General features: G+C 49.9%; 1 protein-coding gene across 6 annotated transcripts in view; it reads right to left on the bottom strand.

Annotated features, from left to right (window-relative positions):
- EPB41L1 (erythrocyte membrane protein band 4.1 like 1) overlaps positions 1-20,396 on the bottom strand; it is a 143,547-nt gene that overhangs the window by 65,748 nt on the left and 57,403 nt on the right. Inside the window, exon 1 of one of the 6 annotated variants that reach the window (XM_025469923.3) lies at positions 13,319-13,563. The exons of 4 other annotated variants lie outside the window; for them this stretch is intronic. In XM_025469923.3, the coding sequence (XP_025325708.2) occupies positions 13,319-13,469 (151 nt within the window). In that variant the 5' untranslated portion in view covers positions 13,470-13,563. Of the gene's footprint in view, positions 1-7,397; positions 7,548-13,318; positions 13,564-20,396 lie in introns of those variants that run through there. One more of the 6 variants, XM_025469931.3, reaches the window with a different exon arrangement.

The following is a 20,396-nucleotide window of genomic DNA, read 5'->3' as shown; positions in this document are numbered from 1 at the left end:
CTGCAGAGCAACAGCATCAGAAAGGAGAAATACCTCTGGACCATACTGATGACTTTGGAGGCAGCCAGAGACCTCCCCATAGTGGGGCATCCTCTGAAAGCCAGGACACGAGCTGGCTGTCTTCCAGGCTTTGTCTCATTTGAGCTGCACAAGGGCCACACAGGGCAGATGGGCTTATTCCCCAGGCTAGCTTGGCTGGCCAAGGTCACCAAGCTAGTCAGTTCAAGTAGAGCCAGAATGAGGACCCAGATCTGCTGGCTGATGGGCCCATGGTCTTCCCCCTCAATCCTGTTACATCCCACAACCTCCAACTTGCTGTCAACCATGTAACCAAAGCTACCGTTGCTCTGGATGTAGAAATAATAACAGCAGTAGCAACCCCTCCCACATGTAGGGTGCTTTACAATTTAAAGAATCCTTTTATAATCATCATTTCGCTTGGCCCTCACCAATCAGCAGCTGGTGAGAGGGAACACAGAACAGCAGGTATGAACACAGGCTTTGGACCAGAGTTTGAATCTTGGCTTGAGGACCTTGGGCAAGTTACTTAACCCTACTGAGAGCCAGTTTGAGCATGTAAAATGAAAATAACACCCCCTACGCCTCAAAGACATTTAGTGAGAAATAAATGAGAGAATGCATGTGAAGCTCACTCTGACACCACGTCGCCATACAGCAGACACTCAATAAGTGGCAACAATGGCTCTCATCAGGACGGCTGTCACTACCACACAGATAGGCAAAGGGAGGTCCAGAGAAGGCAAAGAACTTGTCCAAGAACACTCAAGGTGTGAGCAGCAGCATGACCCAGGCAGCAGCTTTTAGCATCCAAAGAGAATTTGGAAGTTTCATAGGTCAGCTCCATACTGGGTCAGTGACCGAAGGGGTTCTCCTGGGACATCCTTACCCTTTAAGGGTGACAGAGATAGGATCTCCTCCAAGCAAGCCAGCCCCCTCAGGGTCCTTGTCCCCCTCAGCTCTGCTGAGAAGCAGGGGAGCAGCAGACCTGCAGACTGCAGACCTCCCCAGGCCAACCCTCATGGGTTTGGTTTCTGACTCCCTCTCTCATTTCATTTTCTTTAATTGTTCAATGAACTGTTAGAGTTCATTGTCAGAATTATTTAAAATAGAGTAAAATTGGGAACAACTTTAAATGTCCATCAACAGGACCTTGGCCAAATTCACTAGGATTTATACCCTTCAGATTTATTTATTTGAGAGAGAGAGAGAAAGTGTGCATATGAGTGAGTGGGAGGAGGGGCAGAGGGAGAGAATCTCAAGCAGACACTCTACTCAGTGGGGAGCCTGCCAACGCAGCGCTGCATCTCAGGACCCTGAGATCATGACCCTGAGCTGAATCCAAGAGTCAGACACTTAGCCCACTGAGCCACCCAGACACCCTGGATGTGTCCCTTTAAAAACGCATTCTAGGACTGGGGCACCTTGTTGGCTCAGTCAGTTAAGCAGCTGCCTTCAACTCAGGTCATGGTCCAAGGGTCCTGAGATGGAGCCCCAGGTCAGACCCCACACAGTGGGGGTGAGAGGGGTGTTTGCTTCTCCCTCTACCCCTCCCCCTGCTTGTGCTTTTTCTTAAAAAAAAGATTTTTTTTTTAATTTACTCATGAGAGACACAGAGAAAGAGAGAGAGAGAGAGAGGCAGAGACACAGGCAGAGGGAGAAGCAGGATCTATGCAGGGAGCCCGACAGGGGACTCGATCCTGGGTCTCCAGGATCACACCCTGGGCTGAAGGAGGTGCTAAACCGCTGAGCCACCCGGGTTGTCCAATACATTAAAATCTTAAAAAAAAAAAAAAAAAAAAAAAAAAGAGTTATAAAAGTATTACATACTTGTGAAAAATTTTGTGATGGATTTTATATATACCAACATGAAAAGATGTCAATATAGAGTTAAATGAAAAAAATGTAAGTTGTAAAACAGTGATGCAATTTATGGTCTCATTCTGGTTTGTATGCTTACGTAGGCACAGAAAATACCCCAAAGGACACACACCACAATGTTATCATTGGGTATTTCTGGAGAGAAGGATTTTGGTTGGGGAAACAAGGGAAGAATACACGTTTGAATTTTCAGGATTTTTCACATATTTCCTTTTAAATTAAAACTAAGGGGGGAAAAGTATTTTTAAAAGATCTTTAAGTTTTTTTTTTTAATTTATTCATGAGAGACACAGAGAGACAGAGGCAGAGACATAGGCAGAGGGAGAAGCAGGCTTCCTGCAGGGAGCCTGATGTGGGACTCCATCCTGGACTCGATCCCAGACTTGATCCCGGGACTCGGTCCTGGGACTCCAGGACCATGCCCTGGGCCGAAGGCAGGCACTAAACCGCTGAACCACCCAGGGATCCCCTAAAACATCTGTTTTGATCGGTCTTATTAACCTCCATTGTACCTGCTGTAATTCCATTTCTGACTGTTCTCTTCCTATCTGTTATCTATGGTCATACCTAATTTCTACACCACTTCAATCTGAGTGCTCATAATTTTATGGGTTTTTTCCATTTAACATTAATTGTATCAGAAATATTTCCACATTATTATATCATTATCATCACAGCTAATATTCACGGGTGCTTTACTGTGTGCTAGTTATGGTGCTAAGAGCTTTACATGTCGAAATCATTTAATCTTGACAACAACCCTAAAAACAGATTCTTGGGCAGTACACATTACAGATGGGGTAAGTGAGGCTTAAAAGATCAATTTGCCAGAGCCTAGCAGCTCAGAAGGACAGCAAGTAGATGTAAGCCCTGGTCATGTGCATCCCAACCTTGGCTAGGAACCCCTCCACCCTATTTCCTCCAGGTGCAGCTCCTCAGGGGTGAGGAAGAATGTGGCAGGTAGGGATGAGGAGACCAGCTCCTCGGTTTTACAGCCTGGGTGACCTTGGACAAGCCGACTCCCCTGGGCTTTGTTCCTTCAATCAATTCTTTCACTGGACAAGCATCTGCAAGCTACTGAGCTACATGCTGAGGCCAGAACAATGAATAAAACATGAACCCTGCCCTCAAGGAGATTAGAAGCTCACCTGAATCTCTTTACTGCACTGGAGGAATCTAACCCCTGTCCCACCTCTGTCACACAGACATGAAGTAAATAAAGGATGCAAAGGAGCTTCGCAAGTACACAGCTCCATACGCTGCAGGAATGAGTATTTATGTGGCTGTTCATGGCTATATATTATTTTATCCACTGGATGTTCCAAAACGTTCTCAATCATCTTCCTATTGTTGGGCACTTAGTCCCAATTTACCACTATTATGCAGGAAGCTCTGATGGGGATTCATCCAAAGGAAATTATTCAAAGAAAAAAAAAAAAAAAAGAAAAAGCCAGATGCACAAAGATGCCACGCAACCTTCAAGGGACACATCTTAAGCTCATGAGGCCTCACTCAGAATTCATAACTCCTGTGGCCTGCCCCACCTCAACCACATGAGAGGACATCTTCGTGCCTTGTCAACCTTCCTCCCTCTCTCACCCTCCAAGTCCACAGGGCTGATGTTTCTCCTGCAAGGCTGCAGTCCCTCCCCTCCGTGTGGGTTCTTCCAGTCGCCAAAGGGACCTTCCCAAACACTTCTGTCATGCCCCAGTGCATGCATGCCCCGTGCACACCCAAGATGGACAAAGGTTCTCAGAGCCTCCAAGCTCCTGTCAAGTAGAAACACCTTAGCCTGACATTTGACAGAGACTGAAAGGAGAGAGAAGTAATGTTTACTGGGATGTGCCAGCACTGTGCTAGGTCCTTTACATAACAACAACCACAGGAGGCCTCTACAAGATAGGTGTGTTTATCCATATTTTACAGATGAGGAAACTGAAGCTCAGGCCAGTTAAGTGATGTGCCTGAGGGCACGTGGCTGGTATGCAATGGAGCTTAGATCTGGTGGATTCCAGAGCCTTGCTGAGGACCCACACTCAAGCTTTCTGAGTCACCTCCCAGAGCTCCTCGGCCCCCTATCTGTTCCACACATATCAACCCACCCACTCTTCTTCAAGGCATTCCTATTTCCCCTCTGACCTGAGGGAGTGGGTGGCCTTTTCTCACTGCCACTGAAATTCCACTTGGGCCTTTGGTTCCCAGTGCAAAGTCTCCTGGAAGCCTTCCCTGATCACCAAAATAGGAATCCATGCTTAACATATGGAACAGTAGCTCTTTACCCTCCCTGTATCCTGTCTGTCCCTCTCTAGCTAGACAGTGAACCTCTGAAGACAAGAGAGGGATGTTTCCTTAGAGGCAACGTGGGGCCTGCAGGAGGTACTCAGAGACTATTTTTCAAATTGAACAAAACCAAGTACAACCTATGAGAAGAAACTATGGGCTGCTGGCATGGCCATCAGGAACACAGCTCTGGCCCACACTGCCTGGACTGAAATCAGGGCTCCCCCATGACCTAGCCATAAGACCCTGAGTGACTGTCTTTCCCTTGCCTGTAAGCCTCAGTTCCCTCGACCTATAAGATGGGAAGAATAATTCCTACTATCAGGTTTTGTGAAGATCGTATGAATTGTACAGGCACAGTGCCTGGCATGTAATAGGTGCTCAATAAATGCTGGCTGTTACTATTCTTATCCACAAGCCTCCCGTCCACAAAGGAAGCAGTGCCAGCCTTCTCTCACCCCCACTCATCCACCCAGATTCAGGCCCCCTCCCTATAAGGGCTTCCTTGTCACAGCACTAGCTGGTGCCCTGCATTCCCCACCCTTGTGTTTTCAGGTAATTAGGGTCCTATCAAATGCAGCAGGGGTAGGAGTGGGTAAGCATGGGGGCTAACTAGACTAAAAGCCAATAAGTAAAAAAAAAAAAAAAAAAAAAAAAAGCCAATAAGTCGTCCTAGAGAGCCTATGGGGGCAGGGAGCCAGAGCAGCCCCACCTCTACGGGATCCTAGCCTGGAAGCAGAAGGCCAAGGCGACCTCTCTCTCAGGGCTCCTAGCTAGTACCTCTCTGCCCCTACCCCTCCGGACCAGAGGAGCACTTGAGCCACAGAACCACCTTTGTCTCACCAGATCCAACACAGACCTCTCCACTGGGATCAGCCCTGGCATATCAGTTATGGCTGATTAGTTGTGGCTCTGCCGGACACCAACCTGGTACTCCCAGACACTGCCCCAGGTATAATGTCATGGTAGAGAAAGAGGCTCTGGATGCAGACAGCCCCATGCTTTCCAGCTATGTAACCTCAGGCAGGTGACACAACCTCTCTGAGCTTCAGTTTCTCATTTGTAACAAGTGGATAATACCTGACAGGGTGGCTGTGAGATAATGTAAAGCACTGGCACACAGTAAGTGCTCAATAAATGCCCTCATCCTGATTGCACAATCACTGATATTATTCCAGATACAGATTATTATCCCCTTTTAATCAATGGAGACACAGAAGCCCAGAGAGGTCCCCAGAGAAGTCCATGTTGAAGCTAACACAGAGGTACTTCCCATCTTTGCTAGTATAGTCAAAAGACCCTATCTACTTTCTCTGGAGGCTCAGGCCCAGAATATCTCTGGCCATCCAGCATCCTCTTGGCTCCATATACTAACAAGGTCAAAGGCTATTGGCTGCCCATTGCCTCAGCCTTGGCCCATTATCTGTGAGGCAGCCTGACCTTTCCTCCTCACATTTTGGGGGCATGGGCTAGGAGACTCCTCAAGGGTAGCCTCAGGCTCCAGGCTATAATGCCCAGCCCCTGTCACACACCTGTGTATGGGACAGCCACAGCAACAGGGAAGCAGGCATTTGGGCTGCAAGAATCTCAAACCAGGGATAGGAGACCTGGGTGCATTAGTGTTGGCTCTCCCACTCAGCTGCTACGTGACCTTGGACAAGTCATTCTTTCTCTCTAGGCCTCATTCAAGCTTTCAGTATTTCCTCAGTGAGGGCTATGAGGCCAAGCATCATTCTCATGCGGTTCTATGAAAGCTCCATGAAGCTCACAGAGCTGAGGCCAGGGAACTGCCATATGGCCAGGGAAGGATGTTAATAGCAACACTGCCCCCTGCACGGATCTCCAGGACTGCCTTGAGGCAGCCCTCAAGGGACCATGCTCTGCGTACCACAAGGACTGTGCAAGGGGTTGCCTGGCAGGCATGACCTCAGGCTTCCAGGAGAAGCCAGCTTCATCCCTGCACAGAGCTGGCAGTGCCTCCCTGGGCCACAGTGGCTCAGAGAGGAGGCTGGCACAGGCTGCCTCTGCCGCAGGCTCCATCTGGAGGAATGGGTGGGCAGGCGGGCACAGAGCCACCTCTATTCTCCACACCCTTGTCCAGGTCAGGCAGCACTGTCTTCCAGGAGCTTCTGGGGACACTATTCCTGTCCCCACCTCTCAACCTGGCCCAACTGCCGCTAATTCTGGAAGACTCCTAATGCTGTGAGGTAGGGAGCAGCCGGACCCCACACAGCCCAAGAGGTCCTAAATCCAGCCCTCTTACACTCCCACCTTTGCAGAGGAGGTGATATGCAGATCCAGAAGTGCAGGCAGGAACTCGTGGTAGTGCCTCTCCCCCACCAATGCATTCTCAGAGGTAGGGGGCAGGGAGGGTGGCAAGGACCACAGCCGGCAGCCAACAAGGAGACCAGTGTCTTCAGAACTCCTTCCTAGTCAAGGTCCCCACGGACCATCCTGGGGCTGTAGCTCTGCTAGTCAGTGGCCTCAGCCCCTGGTAAGTTAGCCTGGTGGCTGTAGTCACTTGCCGCCCCCTCCCCCCATTCCTTTCCTCCAGACCCCTGCTTCTCAGGCCCTTGGACACTCCCAAGCATGAAGGTGCCAGACACAACTAGGACCCACAAGTCCTCTCCCTCTAATCAGGGCGGGGGGGGGGGGGGGGCAGTCTCTGGCCAGAACAATAGGAAACCAGAACCCCACAGGTCCCAGGACTATTATCCATCACCCAGCTTTGGGTGACTTGGAGGAGAGATGGGGTGGGAAGTGAGCCCAGGTGGGAAAAGGTCTACAACCAGCGGATGAGAGAGAGGACAGGAGCCGCCCAGCACCCCAGTCTCCAACCACAGACTGACTGGCCTGCAGCATCTGAAGCTTGGACAGAGATCCAGAGAGCCTCTGGCCTCCACAAAGGAGGCAGGAGCGGTCTCAGAGAACAGAGTGGCCCAGCCAGGGAGCCCAGCACCCAGCAACCATTCATCCCAACAGTAACCACCAGCCCACAGCCAGCCCACCTCTCTCTCCAGGCCTTGGGGAGGCTGCAGACCTACGAGGTGGGGAGGAACAGCTACGGATCTCCCCCACGAGGCCAGGGGGCCAAGAGCCGGCAAACTCAGTTCCTCCCGGGCTCGCCCCCAGTCCTCCCCAGGGCTGCAGGCTGGGCCTACGTGTCCTGAGTCCCCAGCGCCCTCCCCCGTGCCACCTGATCCCCCCCACGTGCCTACCTGAGGCCGGGGGTCCCCATCTCGGGCAGGCTGGGCGGGGGGGCGCCCCGTTGGCTCCTGCGGGGGGGGGGGGGTGCCGGCAGGCCGCGGGGCGGGGCGGGCGCGCGGGGCCGCGGCGGGCTCTGCGGAGCAGCCTGTTCCGCGACACCCCCGCCCGCTGATGGATGCCGACTGCAGCAGCGGCGGCGGCTCGGCTCGGCGTGCGCCGGGGGCTGGGCACCGTGCCCACAGCCCCGGGCCTGGCGCCCGACGCGCGGCCAGCCCCCGCCCCCGCCCCCGCCCGGCCTCCGCGCCCAGCCCAGGGGCGGCCGCCGCGCGCCTGCCTGGTCCCTCCGGCGGCCCGGCCCCTGCCTCCGCCTCCTCTCCGCCGGCCTCCCTCTCCTCCTCCTCCTCCTCCTCCTCCTTCTCTCTCGCTCTCTCTCTTTCTCTCAGGCTCCCGGGCCACCACCTCTTCCCCGGCGCGGCCGCTGGCAGTTCCCGGACCCCTGCGGGACCGCCGTGGGGCCAAGGAGCCAACTCCGGAGCCCTTGCTGCCCCCACCCCCGCCGGGCCAGCCTCGGCCCTCCTGGCGGGGAGGCCTCTCTGGAGAGCTCAGCGGGGACAGGGGAAGGGGGAGGGGAGAAGAAGGGGGAGGATCCCTGACTCAGAAGGGGTGACTCAGACTCAGTGGGCCTCCCAGCCCACCGAGCGGAGCCAGATACCCCCACCTCCCCAGCAGCCAAGAAGGGCACAGGCTCCGGGGGGGGGGGGGGGGGGGTTCTTGGGGCTTCTCCCCCATCCGGGAGAAGGTGTGTGCCAACATCCCCTGGGATCCTGTGTGTCTGAGTGTGTACTTGTGCTTTTGCCCACGTGTGCTTTGGTGGCAATGACCCTAAGGGTAACTGAGAAATGGGCCTGTTTACAGCTGGGTGTGCACGTAGGCTCCAGGAAGGTGTGGGGCAAGGGTAGCCAAGGGGTCTGTGGCACTGAGGCTATGAATCAAAACCAAATGAAAGCCCTTCAGCAGCACTTAACTCAAAAAGCTGGTCTGAACCACCACAGCTCCGACTCCCTACGTCCACAGGCAATGACCTCAAATGGCAGAGGGTTCTGGGAGGCAGAGGGCCTGAGATCTGGTCCAGCTCTGCCACTGTCTTGGCCAATAGTCTTGGGCAAGTTGTTCTCAGTCAAAGAAAGAGTTGGACATACTCATCTCTGGGGTCACAGTTCATGCAGGAAGCCTCAGGGAAGACAGCAGGTAACTCCCAACATAATCTCCAAAGATTTCTGCCCACAGTCCACATTTGTAGACCACATGACCCCTACTCCCCAGCCCTCCCCTCCACCAGGCATACACAGATTTTTTCATTCTTCAAATAATTCCTAAGTACCTACTGTGTGCTAGCCACTGTTCTAGGCACCCCAGAATCCATAGCAGCAGAAACCACAGAGGCCGGAAGCTGGGAAACAGCCCAGACACGAGCCAGGCCATCCGATCCCCTAAGCTGCAGTTCCCTCAGTGTCAGCCTCACCAATGGGTTGTGTTGCTCAGTGTCAACTCACCAACATCCACCTCTACTCCCTCTTTCCACTTCTCCCACCCAAGGTGGCTACTCCATCATGATGACCTATGTCCTAATACCACCCCTTAGGGTCTCTGCAGAATGAGGCCAGGCCTTCTTCCCAACACCCTTCAGAGAACTCAAGATAGCAACTGTGTCCCTTTTTTCCACCCCCACATTGAGCCTTATCTTCTCCAACTTAAACATGACAAAGTCCTTTACCAGATGTTCCCAAGACATAGCTTCCAGTCCTTTCACTGTCCCTGCTGTCCACTAGACTCAGGAGTGGGCAGAGAGTGAGCAGAAGGAAGCCAGTTCCTCCCAGTCCTAGAGAACACGCCCTTGCTCCAGACAGGATCTGGGAAGATGGACAAAGCAGCCTAGAGCCAATTCACAGAAGGACTGGAGTCCCGCTGGGCAGACTTCCTTACAGATGTCCTCCTTCCCTCTGGACTTTTCATTCTCCAGCTTCCCAGATTCCTCTCAGGAACTCCCCAGGCCCTCAGGGGCTTGACCTTGGGCAAGTCACTTTGCCACTAGGGATGCTTTGTTTGAGTTCAGTTACTACATATTTATTCAAATAAATAAGCGAAAGGATCAATAAAACTTAGGAGTTAACCAGATGAACTTACTATTTCCTATGCACATCTGGCAAGAGATCCTTGACTCCCTGCTGGTCAGTATTTTTATTCCAGATTGATTCTGAGCCTCTTCTGTTCACTGACCTTCCCAGCCTCAGGCTTCTGACAGCAGGACAGACCACAAGGCCAAAGCCCTCATTCCTTCTAGTTCACTCTGCTTCTCTGGATCCTCCTCCCCTTCCTTCCTTCTCCCTCCTCCCCTTGGTCAGAGCTACTTTCCCACCCTCTTCAGCTAGATGGAGCCTCTCACTTTCCCAGAAGAATCCAAGCTACATTCCAAAGACAGAGGCGGGATGTTCCCAGACATCATTCTGGATTTATACTCAAAAGGCCCAATTCCCTTCAAGTCAGTGGGACTACTCAGAAAGGTGGGTTTCTTTGACTGTCAAGATTTCCAATGATTATTATTAACCAATATTTCTAGTAGCACATTCCAGTTTGCAAAGTACTTTTATGGGTGATCTTCACATCTTGTAAGATACCATCCCCATTTGATAAATAGGCAGACTGAGGCCCAGAGTGGGGTGAGTGATTTGTCCAAGGTTACACTTACTCAGTCACCCTAGCTCTCTGGACCACTTTCCACTTGACACTGTCATAACCTTTTCCAGAGAAATCTGTTGTGGGGGATTGCTCTGAAGAATACATAGCCCCTTATGGTCATCTGTTGAAATGTACACTCCAGTTACTTTGCTGCCTTCATTCCCCAGGCAGAGAAACTGAGGCACAGGAATAGAACCCAACCCAGAACCACCTCTCATGAAAGCCCTGTGGAGAGATGCTGGGAGCCCTGGTGGACAAACATGAGCCGAACCAATGAAGAGGGCCTTTTCAGTTCCCTTAGTTCTGAATTCTGCTTCCAGCCCTGGCTCTACCACTGTCTGTGTTACTTGGACAGATTATTTGACCTCTCTGAGTCTGTATTCTCATCTATATTGTAAAAAATTGTAAAAACAAAAAAAGAAAAAAAGAATTGTAAATTACATATAAAATGGGACAAATTCTTCTGCTCCACTTCTGTTACTGGGTTGGCGTGATGGGAGGTTAGCAAATGCTGGCAAAAGAGGAAGGACAGGACCCCTCATTCTCTCTCTGATCTGCCTAGGAGGTGGAAAAATTATTTTCTCTTAAATCTTAACTCAAGGGAACTTGATGTAAAAGCACCAGGATAAAGAAAAGCCAGGAGAAGGATGGAAGTTATTCACTCCATTGGCTGGGAAGGCAAAGCACACAGTGTCAACAGCCCCCCAAAGCTGGGGCAGAGATGAAACCTTCAAGCAAGGAGGGCCCCTCGTACCCCCTCTTTTATCTTCAGTGGTCTCTGCCAATGTCACCCCAAGTAGTCTGTGGTCTCGTGACTCCCAGCCATTGTGGGGGTCCCTTGGTTTGTGGGTGGCTAGCATTCTTAGCCCAAGGATTTAATCTTTCATTCAGCAAGCAGATGTTCACACTGAGCCAGGCCCTGGACTCAGAGAAGGCAAGAGGAACTGGGTAGCCTCTGTCCTTGGACTCACAGTCAGTCCCGTGGGGAAGAATAGCACATAAGCTGGCCCATCAGAGGGCAATGTAAGATGAATTGCCACCATTTTCTGAGCATTTACTTTATACTTGACACTAGACACCATTCATTTGTGTAATGCTCACAATAACTCTCTAACATCAAAATCATTCACTCCTTTCACAGCTAAAGTTAAGTGAGGCTCAAAGGGGTTAATGACTTCCCAAAGTTCACCCAGCAAATAAATAGCAGAGCCAGGATGTGACTGCCATGTCCATCTAATGCCAAACCCTGAGCATCAATCCTTATGCTCTTCTCTCTGCTTCCAGAGCTGGGCTGACCACTATGTTGCCGCTGGCTACATGTGGCTACCGAGTACTTGAAATGTGACGGATGCAAATTGAGGTGCACCATGAGTCTAAAGTTGACACTGGACATTGAAGATTTAATTTAAAAAGAGTACAATGCAGCTCAGTCATTTTTGTGTTGAAAGATCTTAGATGTATTGAGTTAATGAAATATATCTTTAGAATCTGTCATTGGTTTCTTTTTGTTGTTTTTTTTTTCATGCGGTCACGAGAAAATTGTAGGGGATCCCTGGGTGGCGCAGCGGTTTAGCGCCTGCCTTTGGCCCCGGGCACGATCCTGGAGACCCAGGATCGAATCCCACATCGGGCTCCCGGTGCATGGAGCCTGCTTCTCCCTCTGCCTATGTCTCTGCCTCTCTCTCTCTCTTTCTGTGTGACTATCATAAAAAAAATAAAATTAAATTAAAAAAAAAAAAACGAGAAAATTGTAAATTACATATTTGGCTCACATGACACTTTCCCTTAGTCGGCCCAGGTTTAGACAATCTGAAGTTCTAACCCAACCCCTGGGGCTCAGAAAAGGCTTCCTGGAGAAGGGGATGCCGAAACTGAGCTAAGTTAAATGCAAGGTCATGGCAAGGAGGGCATTCCAGGGCAAGAAAGTTTCAGGGCATCTGGCTTTGGCCCCAGAGGGCTGCAGGGCCTGGGTGGGCTGAGCTGCAGCCCCAGGCAGCTGAGAGCTGGGCCAGTCTCTAGAGGAAGCTACCAGAGCCAAACTTTCCAGAGCAGCATGACCCACAGGCCTGGGACATTCTGCCTGCTGAGGCTGTTCTCACTGGTCCTTGGCGCTCTCTGGAAAGCACTGCAGGGTGGCTGCGTCTGGGTGTAGAGCACAGGCAGGATAGACAGGCAGCAGCGCTCACCTGCCAGGAGCCTCTCCCTTCCAGCCTCCCCCGTCTCCTCGCCTTCAGACTCCTCCAGGAAGGCTCCCAAAGCACTAGAGTCCCCAGGGATGACCCTCCCCTGGAACCTTCCAGCCCAGACCATGGGAGCCACACACTCCCACATTAGGTCATATTCTGGAGAAGAATGATGGCCCAGCTGCACGGCGGGTCACGCGGCACAAAGTGCTTTTCTATCTCTAGTGTGGTGTTGCTGAAGATTGCGAGAGCAGAAGTTACCTCTGGGGAGGGGGGTCAGAGGCAAGGATAGGGAATGTTCATTAATTTGTATAGGAGGTATGTGACCTTGGGCAAGGCCTTAACATCTCTGAGCCTCAGTTCCCATCTCCGTAGATGAGAATGATATTGGCACCCCTTCTTAGAGCTCTAGGAAAATGACATGAGAGGATACCCACAAAGGGCTGAGCGTGCCCTGCAGTATCCTCAGTCTCTCCAGAGCCTGCAAAGGTTGCCTCCCCTCCAGGAAGTTCACCCTCCCTGCCTCCTCCACCCATGTTCTACCCAGCCTATCCCTCCTCTGGCCTACTGGACCATATAGCTCTCCACTTCTGAATTCAGAGTTCAGTTGTCTGAACAACGGAAGCTCTATGGTTTCTCCAACAAGACTGTGGGTTGGCAAAGGTGAGAGCCTTACCTTCCCCCTTCCCTCCTCTTCCTTCTCCTCCTCTACTCCTTCCTCTTCCCCTTCTGTACCCACAGCCGGTCCTCTGCACAGGTCTGGGTATCCCATGGTCCCCTGCACCAGTGGTCCCAAGGCACTCCAGTAGCTTGGACATTAGGCTGCCATCTTTGGCCAAAAATAAGGCAGGTCTGGACCAATGTGGACCTGCTGGTTTCCACTGAGCAAATCTCCAGGAGCTGATCCTGCTCTGCTTTCTCAGTGGAGAAGCCTTCAGTGGTCCCCCATTCTCTAATAAAGCAAGCCAAACTCTTTGGCCTGACTCTCTAGACCATTCCCAGGATGATCTTACCTGGTTCTTCAGCTTTATCCTCACGCTCTATGTGGGTAGCTCTGTTAAAATGAATGGTTCCGGGCTCCCAGGGCACAGCAGCCCAGCCCTGCCTCTCTCCTTCTGCACATCTTCTTTCCTCTGCCTGGAAGACCCCTCCTCCTTTTCCCATGGTCACTCATCCAGGCATCCTCCAGGAAGTCCTTCCTGGTCTCCTCCTCTTGGCAATATTCCTCCCAGATAGAAGGAAAACTCTGGGCCTCTCCCTCCCACACTCTACCCTCCAGCCCTGGGTCATGTGAAGTGTTGAAGGGTCTTAATTCCTGTCTGCTGGGAATTTGATGGCAAGGGTCACTTTCATCCTTTTCCCCATGAGGGCCCAGCTCATAATACATGTGTGCTGTGTGTCCCTTGGGCCATCTCCCCTCCCAGAGTCAGGCTGGGAGTAAGAATTCACCAGGACACCAGGACACTTGAGGCTGAGTTCTGCTGACCCTGACACCACCTTGGCTACATTCTTAATGAGCGCCACACTCCAACTGCCCCTGGGAAATCAGCCCTCACCCAGGACTCCCGGGGCCTGAACTTGAAAGATCTCGCCACAGTCCCACTTGATATGCAGATATTGTCCACCCAGCCTCCTATCAGGTGCCTGAGGTGTCAGCTGAGGTCTGCATCATCGGAACATCACAGATTCCTTGCAGTCAGAAGAGACCTTGGAGACTATCGTACAGAGGCTGGGTGCAGTGACAGGCAATGGGAGGAAAGTGGGTCCCATGTGCCAGAAGATGCTGCAGTGACACCATCAATCACCATTATCATTGCAGAGAGCAGCTGGGTCCCCACTACATACTGGCACCGTGCCTAGCAATTTGGGTACATTTTCAGTTTTTAATCTCTTACTGCCCTATAAAGCAGAGGTTATATATGCACTTGATTTTACAGGGAGAGGAAACTGAAGCTCAGAGCAGTGAAGTCACTAAACCAAGGTCACACTGCTGGTGAGGCGGGATGGAGGGATGCAGGATTTAATCACAGGCATGCTGACTCCAGAGCCTGTGCTTTTCCACCATTAATCCTGCATACATTTGGTTTATCACAAATATACCGCGGAGGTGCTGGCCAGATTTTAAAGATTTATTTACTTGAGAGAGAGAAAGAGCAGGGGGAGGGGCAGGGGGGAGGGAGAGAAGTAGACTCTGCACTGAGCATGGAGACTAACGCAGGGTTCCATGTCATGTCCCCGAGATCCCGACCTGAGCCGAAACCAAGAGTCAGACGCTCAACCAACTGGTGCCCCTCAATAAAGTTTTCTTTTTAAAAAAAGGTTTTTGTCCCAGAGATGAATATATGATAGAGATTTTCAGGATGTGGAATACTCTTAGTACTAGATTCTGAAGCTAGAAAGCTCTTTCTCTCTTTTTTCTTTTTGACCGTCTTTCTATTTCAACCAGGACTGTTCTCAAGATCTCTAAACTCCCACACTAGGCCAAGCAGAATTTCACCTGCTGCCAGTTGCTCAGACCACAGTGGGTGTTGTCTTATACTCATATTCCCAGCCCGGGTGCCACCCAGCCAATACTTTACTTCTAGAGGCTGGCACTTCTCTGTAGTCTTTGCAACCTTCTCTTCATCCATTCATATGCAGGGATCAGATGGTGAGACCAGTCACTATATCACTGGTTAATCACCAACTTCATAAGGCAGCCAGGCAGTGATGTCTGGATGTTCCCACTCCTTGTACCAGGCCAGGCTGGGCAGAGAAGCCTCTGTGTGTATAAACACAGCCTTCTGCTTATGCGGCTCCTGCTGGACTCCCTCGCCAACTCGGCCCTCTGTGGCTTTTATCTTCCTGCCCAAAATAACCATTGGCTTCAGTGGTTCTCTGGACATGAATTAGATTCTCGTGAGAGCCCATGAGCAACTTGAGGACAGGAAGGGCATGTTATCCATCTCTGTTTCCCCAGTGCACCAGGGCAAAGGTTTGTGGGATTTAGCGAGCAACTGTGTGTGCCTGGAGGGACCCAAGCTAAGCAGTGAGAACTCACCAGCAAACAGTCATGCTCTCTGAAAGCCCACAGTTTAGCAAAAACACCAGCACCAGTCAAATGTAATAGAAGGCAAAAAATACTAAAGGCTGTAAGAAAAGGATGGAGTGTTTTGGAGTTCAGAGGAGAAGGAGATTGTGGGAGGACAGTTATCAAAGGTTTCAAGGCAGAGGTTGCATTTGGGCTGAGCATTACAGACAGGCCAGAAGGACAGTCTAGATGGAAGAGATAGTACAAAACAAGGCACATGGCTGGGGAATACAGGGTAGACTCAGGAAACTGGCCTCGAATGACCCTGAGCTGAGGATGCTAAGGGCTGAGGCTGGGGCTGGAAGACATATGGTACCAGTGAGATCCTCGGATGGAATGGTATTCCAAGTGGTTCCTTGCACTATCTAGCAACCAGCCACATGTGACTATATATATTTAAATTAATTAAAATGAGAAAAAATGTAAAATTCATAGACACATGTGGTTAGTGGTTACCATATTGGACAGTGCAAATGTACACCATTTCCAGACAGTTCTGGATGGCTCTGGTACGCATGGCAGAGAATCCAAAAGACTTTGAGTGGAGGCATGACATGATCAGAGCTGGGATTTAGGAACATAAATTTGTCCTCAATGAGAAGTAAGTGAATGGAGGGTAGGAGAGACCTGGACCTGGTGGTGGTGGGCCAGAGAGCATTACAATAATCCTGGCAAGACCAATAACCACTTCCCTTTCCTCTGTTCACCTCTTCCTATCGGTAAGCAGGAAAGCAGAGAGCAGTGTTTCTCAAAGTGTGGTCCCTGGAACAGCATCATCATCTGAGGACGCCTTAGTGTACAAATCCTCAGGCCCCACCCCAGACCTACAGAATCAGGATCAGAGAAGTAACTTGCACTTCAATTGGTCCTCTCATGGTTCTGATGCACACTCAGGTGTGAGATCTGCCAGCACAGAGGCTAGAGGCCAGGCCAGTTCCAAAGTAACTCTACCCTCTGGAGTCAGAAGATGTGGCTCCATGTCCTGTCTCAGACATTAACTAGTGTGTTTCATCTCTTTGGCCTCTGTTTACCAAAGAAATCAGCTGTATTTGTATATAGAGGAACTCTATGTTAAAAATTCCACCAAAATGATGAAATTTGAAATGCAATTTCATAGGATTCAATAGTTGATGGGCTAAATGCTATGTATCCCTTCCAGAGCCTGCCCCCTGCCTTGTCATATTGCCTCTGCAGTCTCCCTCCCCTGCCTGCTCCCCTCATTCAGCAGAGAGCGAGCACACAGTCCTGAAAGACAACCCCTGCCCCCATGGGCTGTCCCTGCCATTCCCAAAGAGTAGACAGATTGTCCCCAGCCATGAGAAGGTAGAAGAGAAGGAGATTGCCTGCCTCTCGTTCCCCCACCCCAAACCCCTAGCTCAGATGCCAGCCACTAAAGAGGCTCCCAGATGCCAGCCCCCACCCCCAACACAAACACAGACACAGATACACAATGCATATATCCTCTTTCCCATAGCCACAGCCAAGGGACTACACCTCCAGACACTTGGTGGTATGGTCACTCAGAACAGGCAAGAGTTATTTTTAGAGGCCGAGTGACAGGATGGGTGAAAGCAGTTCTGCACTGTCAGAGCTACTGCTGCCACCACCGGCTCTGATGAATCACTACCCACTATGTGAATGTACATGGTTGTCAGCATGGCCAGAGAGGCTGCGCGGCTTCCAGAATGAATGTCTTGGATTGGTGACCACGCTGATCACACCAGGCTGGGCCCAGAATCACACCAGGGGCAAGACTTCCCAGCTGGAGCCAGTAGAGTGGAGCCAGACCAATAGCCCAGCCCAGCCTCCCCTGACCAACACAGCTCTCACCAGTACAGCCTACACCAGGCCACCAGGCCATGCAGGGGCCTCTCCCTGCCAAAGGCCCTTCAGAGTAGCTATTGATACCTCTCCTCCTCCCTAGTCTATCTGAGTAAGCCTCTCACCCTCCACACCAGTGCAGTCTGGGTATTACGGCAATGAGCACCTAGTACGTCAGGCAAACTTGAACAATATCAATGCAGCTGTCAACTGGTTTCATCTTTCTAGAGGGCACTTTAGAGAAGTGCATTCTAGCCTTAAGATCATACATAACCTTAAGCCAGAAATAATTCTTCTACAAATTTATCTTGTGGGAACAATGGATATACATAAAGATATAGCTATAAGAACACTTGTTTTGCGTATACAAGAGTCTTGTCTTGTATACCAAGGTGAAGTGGGAATTAGAAATTACGGAACTGTCCAAAAATAGTGGCTACATTATATCAATAATGATACATAAATAACGATACATAAATATCCTGAAATATCATGCAGTTGTTAAAATATAGTGTTGTGGATCTATATGATCGTACGTAATAACGTTCACAACATAATACAAAATTTTAAAACCAGGGATCCCTGGGTGGTGCAGCGGTTTAGCGCCTGCCTTTGGCCCAGCGCGATCCTGGAGACCCGGGATCGAATCCCACGTCGGGCTCCCGGTGCATAGAGCCTGCTTCTCCCTCTGCCTGTGTCTCTGCCTCTCTCTCTCTCTCTCTCTGTGTGACTATTCATAAATAAATAAAAAATTTTTAAAAAAATAAAAAAACAAAATTTTAAAACCAAATAGTATGTAACATATGATTCTATTTCGATAAAATGTGTGTGTATGTTTGTGCATAGAAAGAAAAAGAAAACTGGAAGGAACTATACAAAAAATAATGCTCCCAGATGTTGTTTTGTGACAGTGGAATTATTTCTTTTGTGCTTATATTGTTTTACTTCCTTGCTGATTTTCTGGTGTGTGTATTGGCGAGAACAAATATGATTTACATAAGAAAGGTAATAAGAAAAGCCTATTACCCTCACCTGACTCAGCCTCTGCTCTAAACCATTCAAAGCCCTTTCTGGTCTCTCATTAGAGCCCCCACTCCTTCAACCATCACTCTTATCAAGTCTCTCTCTAGCTTTGAACTTCCATGCCCTCCCCAGTTGCCCCCTAGAGTTTCACTAATTGGGAGCCCCATCCAGCCATCGCCCACAGACCCCTGACACAGGGGTCCACCGTGGAAGTCCCCTCCTCCAGGAATCCTTGTCTGTGAATCTCATCTAAACAGAGAGTCTGATCCAGGGAGAGTGCATCTCATTACAACAAGGGAAATAAGATTATAATAAAGATAAAAGTGGTAGTAAATCGATTGGTGGGAATATAAATTGGTGCAGCCACTGTGGAAAACAGTATGGAGGTTCCTCAAAAAAATTAAAAATAGAAATACCATATGATCCAGTAATTCCAGGACTGAGTATGTACCCAGTGAAGACGGAAGCACTAGTTCAAAAAGATGTATTCACCCCTCTGTTTATTGCAAAAAAACATTAGTTACAAAAGCCAGATATGGAAGCAACCCAGGTGTCCACCAGTAGATAAATGGATAAAGAAGATGTGGCATGTATCTACAATGGAATATTATACTGCCATGAAAAAGGATGAGATCATGCTGTTTGTGACAACATGGATGGACTGGGAGGGTATATGCTACATGAAAGAAGTCAGACCGAGAAAGTCAAATACCAAATAATTTCACTCATATGTGAAATCTACAAAAGAAACACGAATAAGCAAGCAAAAAGGAGAATCCAATGTATAAATACAGAGAACAAACTGATAGTTGCCAGAGGGGAGGGGCGTGGGCAAAGTGGGTGAAGGCAGGTAGGAGATATAGGTGGAAGCCTATATCTCCCATCTACAGGAGAAACCAGAGTCATGAGAATAAGAGGTACAGTGTAGGGGATTCAGTCAGTGATGCTGTAATAGCATCTGGTGACAGCAGCTACACTTCTGAGCAGAGCATAAGGTACAGAGACGTTGAATCACTATACTGTACACCTGAAACTAATGTCACAATGTCTGTCAACTATACTATAATTTTTTTTAAATCTTAAAAAATGGTAGTGAGGGCGCCTGGGTGGCTCAGTCGGTGCCTGCCTTCAGGTCATGATCCCAGGGTCCCGGGATTGAGTCCTGCATCAGGCTCCCTGCTCAGCAAGGAGTCTGCTTCTCCCTCTATACCCCTCCACTCTGCTCGTAATCTCTTTCTCTCTCGTGCTGTCTCTCTCTCAAATAAATAAATAAGATCTTTTTAAACTGTATATATTTTTTAAAAGTGGTAGTGAATATTCACTATATTCTGTTTGCCTTTTTTCTTTAGCATTTTATTATACTCCTATCACCTAACCCTCACAATGGCTTTCAAAGTGGGTGTTGTTGCATTCATTATGGAGAGGAGAACACTGAAGCCCCGTAAGTATAGCAGCACAACACTTGCCAAAGGTCACGTGGTCAGACAGGATTCAGAACAGGTCTGATTTCCACATAGAAGGAGTTAAATAGAAGAACTGAACAGGATATCCTGAGCCCACATTCTAAGGAGCCATATTCTACAGAGCCCTTCCTTTCAGCTCAGCTCATAGCTGCCATACCCCATCACCTGCCCAGAACCCCACAAAAGCCCATCTAGGGCCATGTGCCCTGCATCTCCACCCCAGCCCATCATTCCCTCCCAGCTCTGGCAGTGGGTCCTTGCTGCCTCCTCAGGTCTCCTAGCAACAAGATGTTGTGCCTTGCACTCTCTCAACCTCTGGGCTCTCCAGCTCAGGCCTGTCTCACTGAGCAGGCAGCAGCTGGCAACTCCTCTCACAGGGGTTATGGCATCCCTGTGTGGCTGGGGGGAGGGTGGGGGGAGGAGATGGAATTGATCTGCGTGGCCCCCACTCTAGGCCTGCTCCCAGCTCCACATTTGGGGCACTGGCTTTGGTTGCACTGTTCTTTTCATGAGCTTCTATCTGCTGACTGGGACATAAAAAAGAAGTGGGATCCTCGGCCTTGAATTCTAGTCAATTCCAGTTCACTTTTGTATTTTTAAAGTACGTACGTGGAATCTTCCCACCAGAGAATTAATATTAAAAATATCAAAATAGAGACATTTGGGTGGCTCAGTCAGTTAAGCGTCAGACTGATTTCAGCTCAGGTCTTGATC

The sequence above is a fragment of the Canis lupus genome, chromosome 24 (assembly GCF_003254725.2).
Source record: "Canis lupus dingo isolate Sandy chromosome 24, ASM325472v2, whole genome shotgun sequence".
Taxonomy (NCBI): domain Eukaryota; kingdom Metazoa; phylum Chordata; class Mammalia; order Carnivora; family Canidae; genus Canis; species Canis lupus.
The sequence above is the reverse complement of the archived record's forward strand: the minus strand, read 5'-3'. Positions and strand labels throughout refer to the sequence as shown.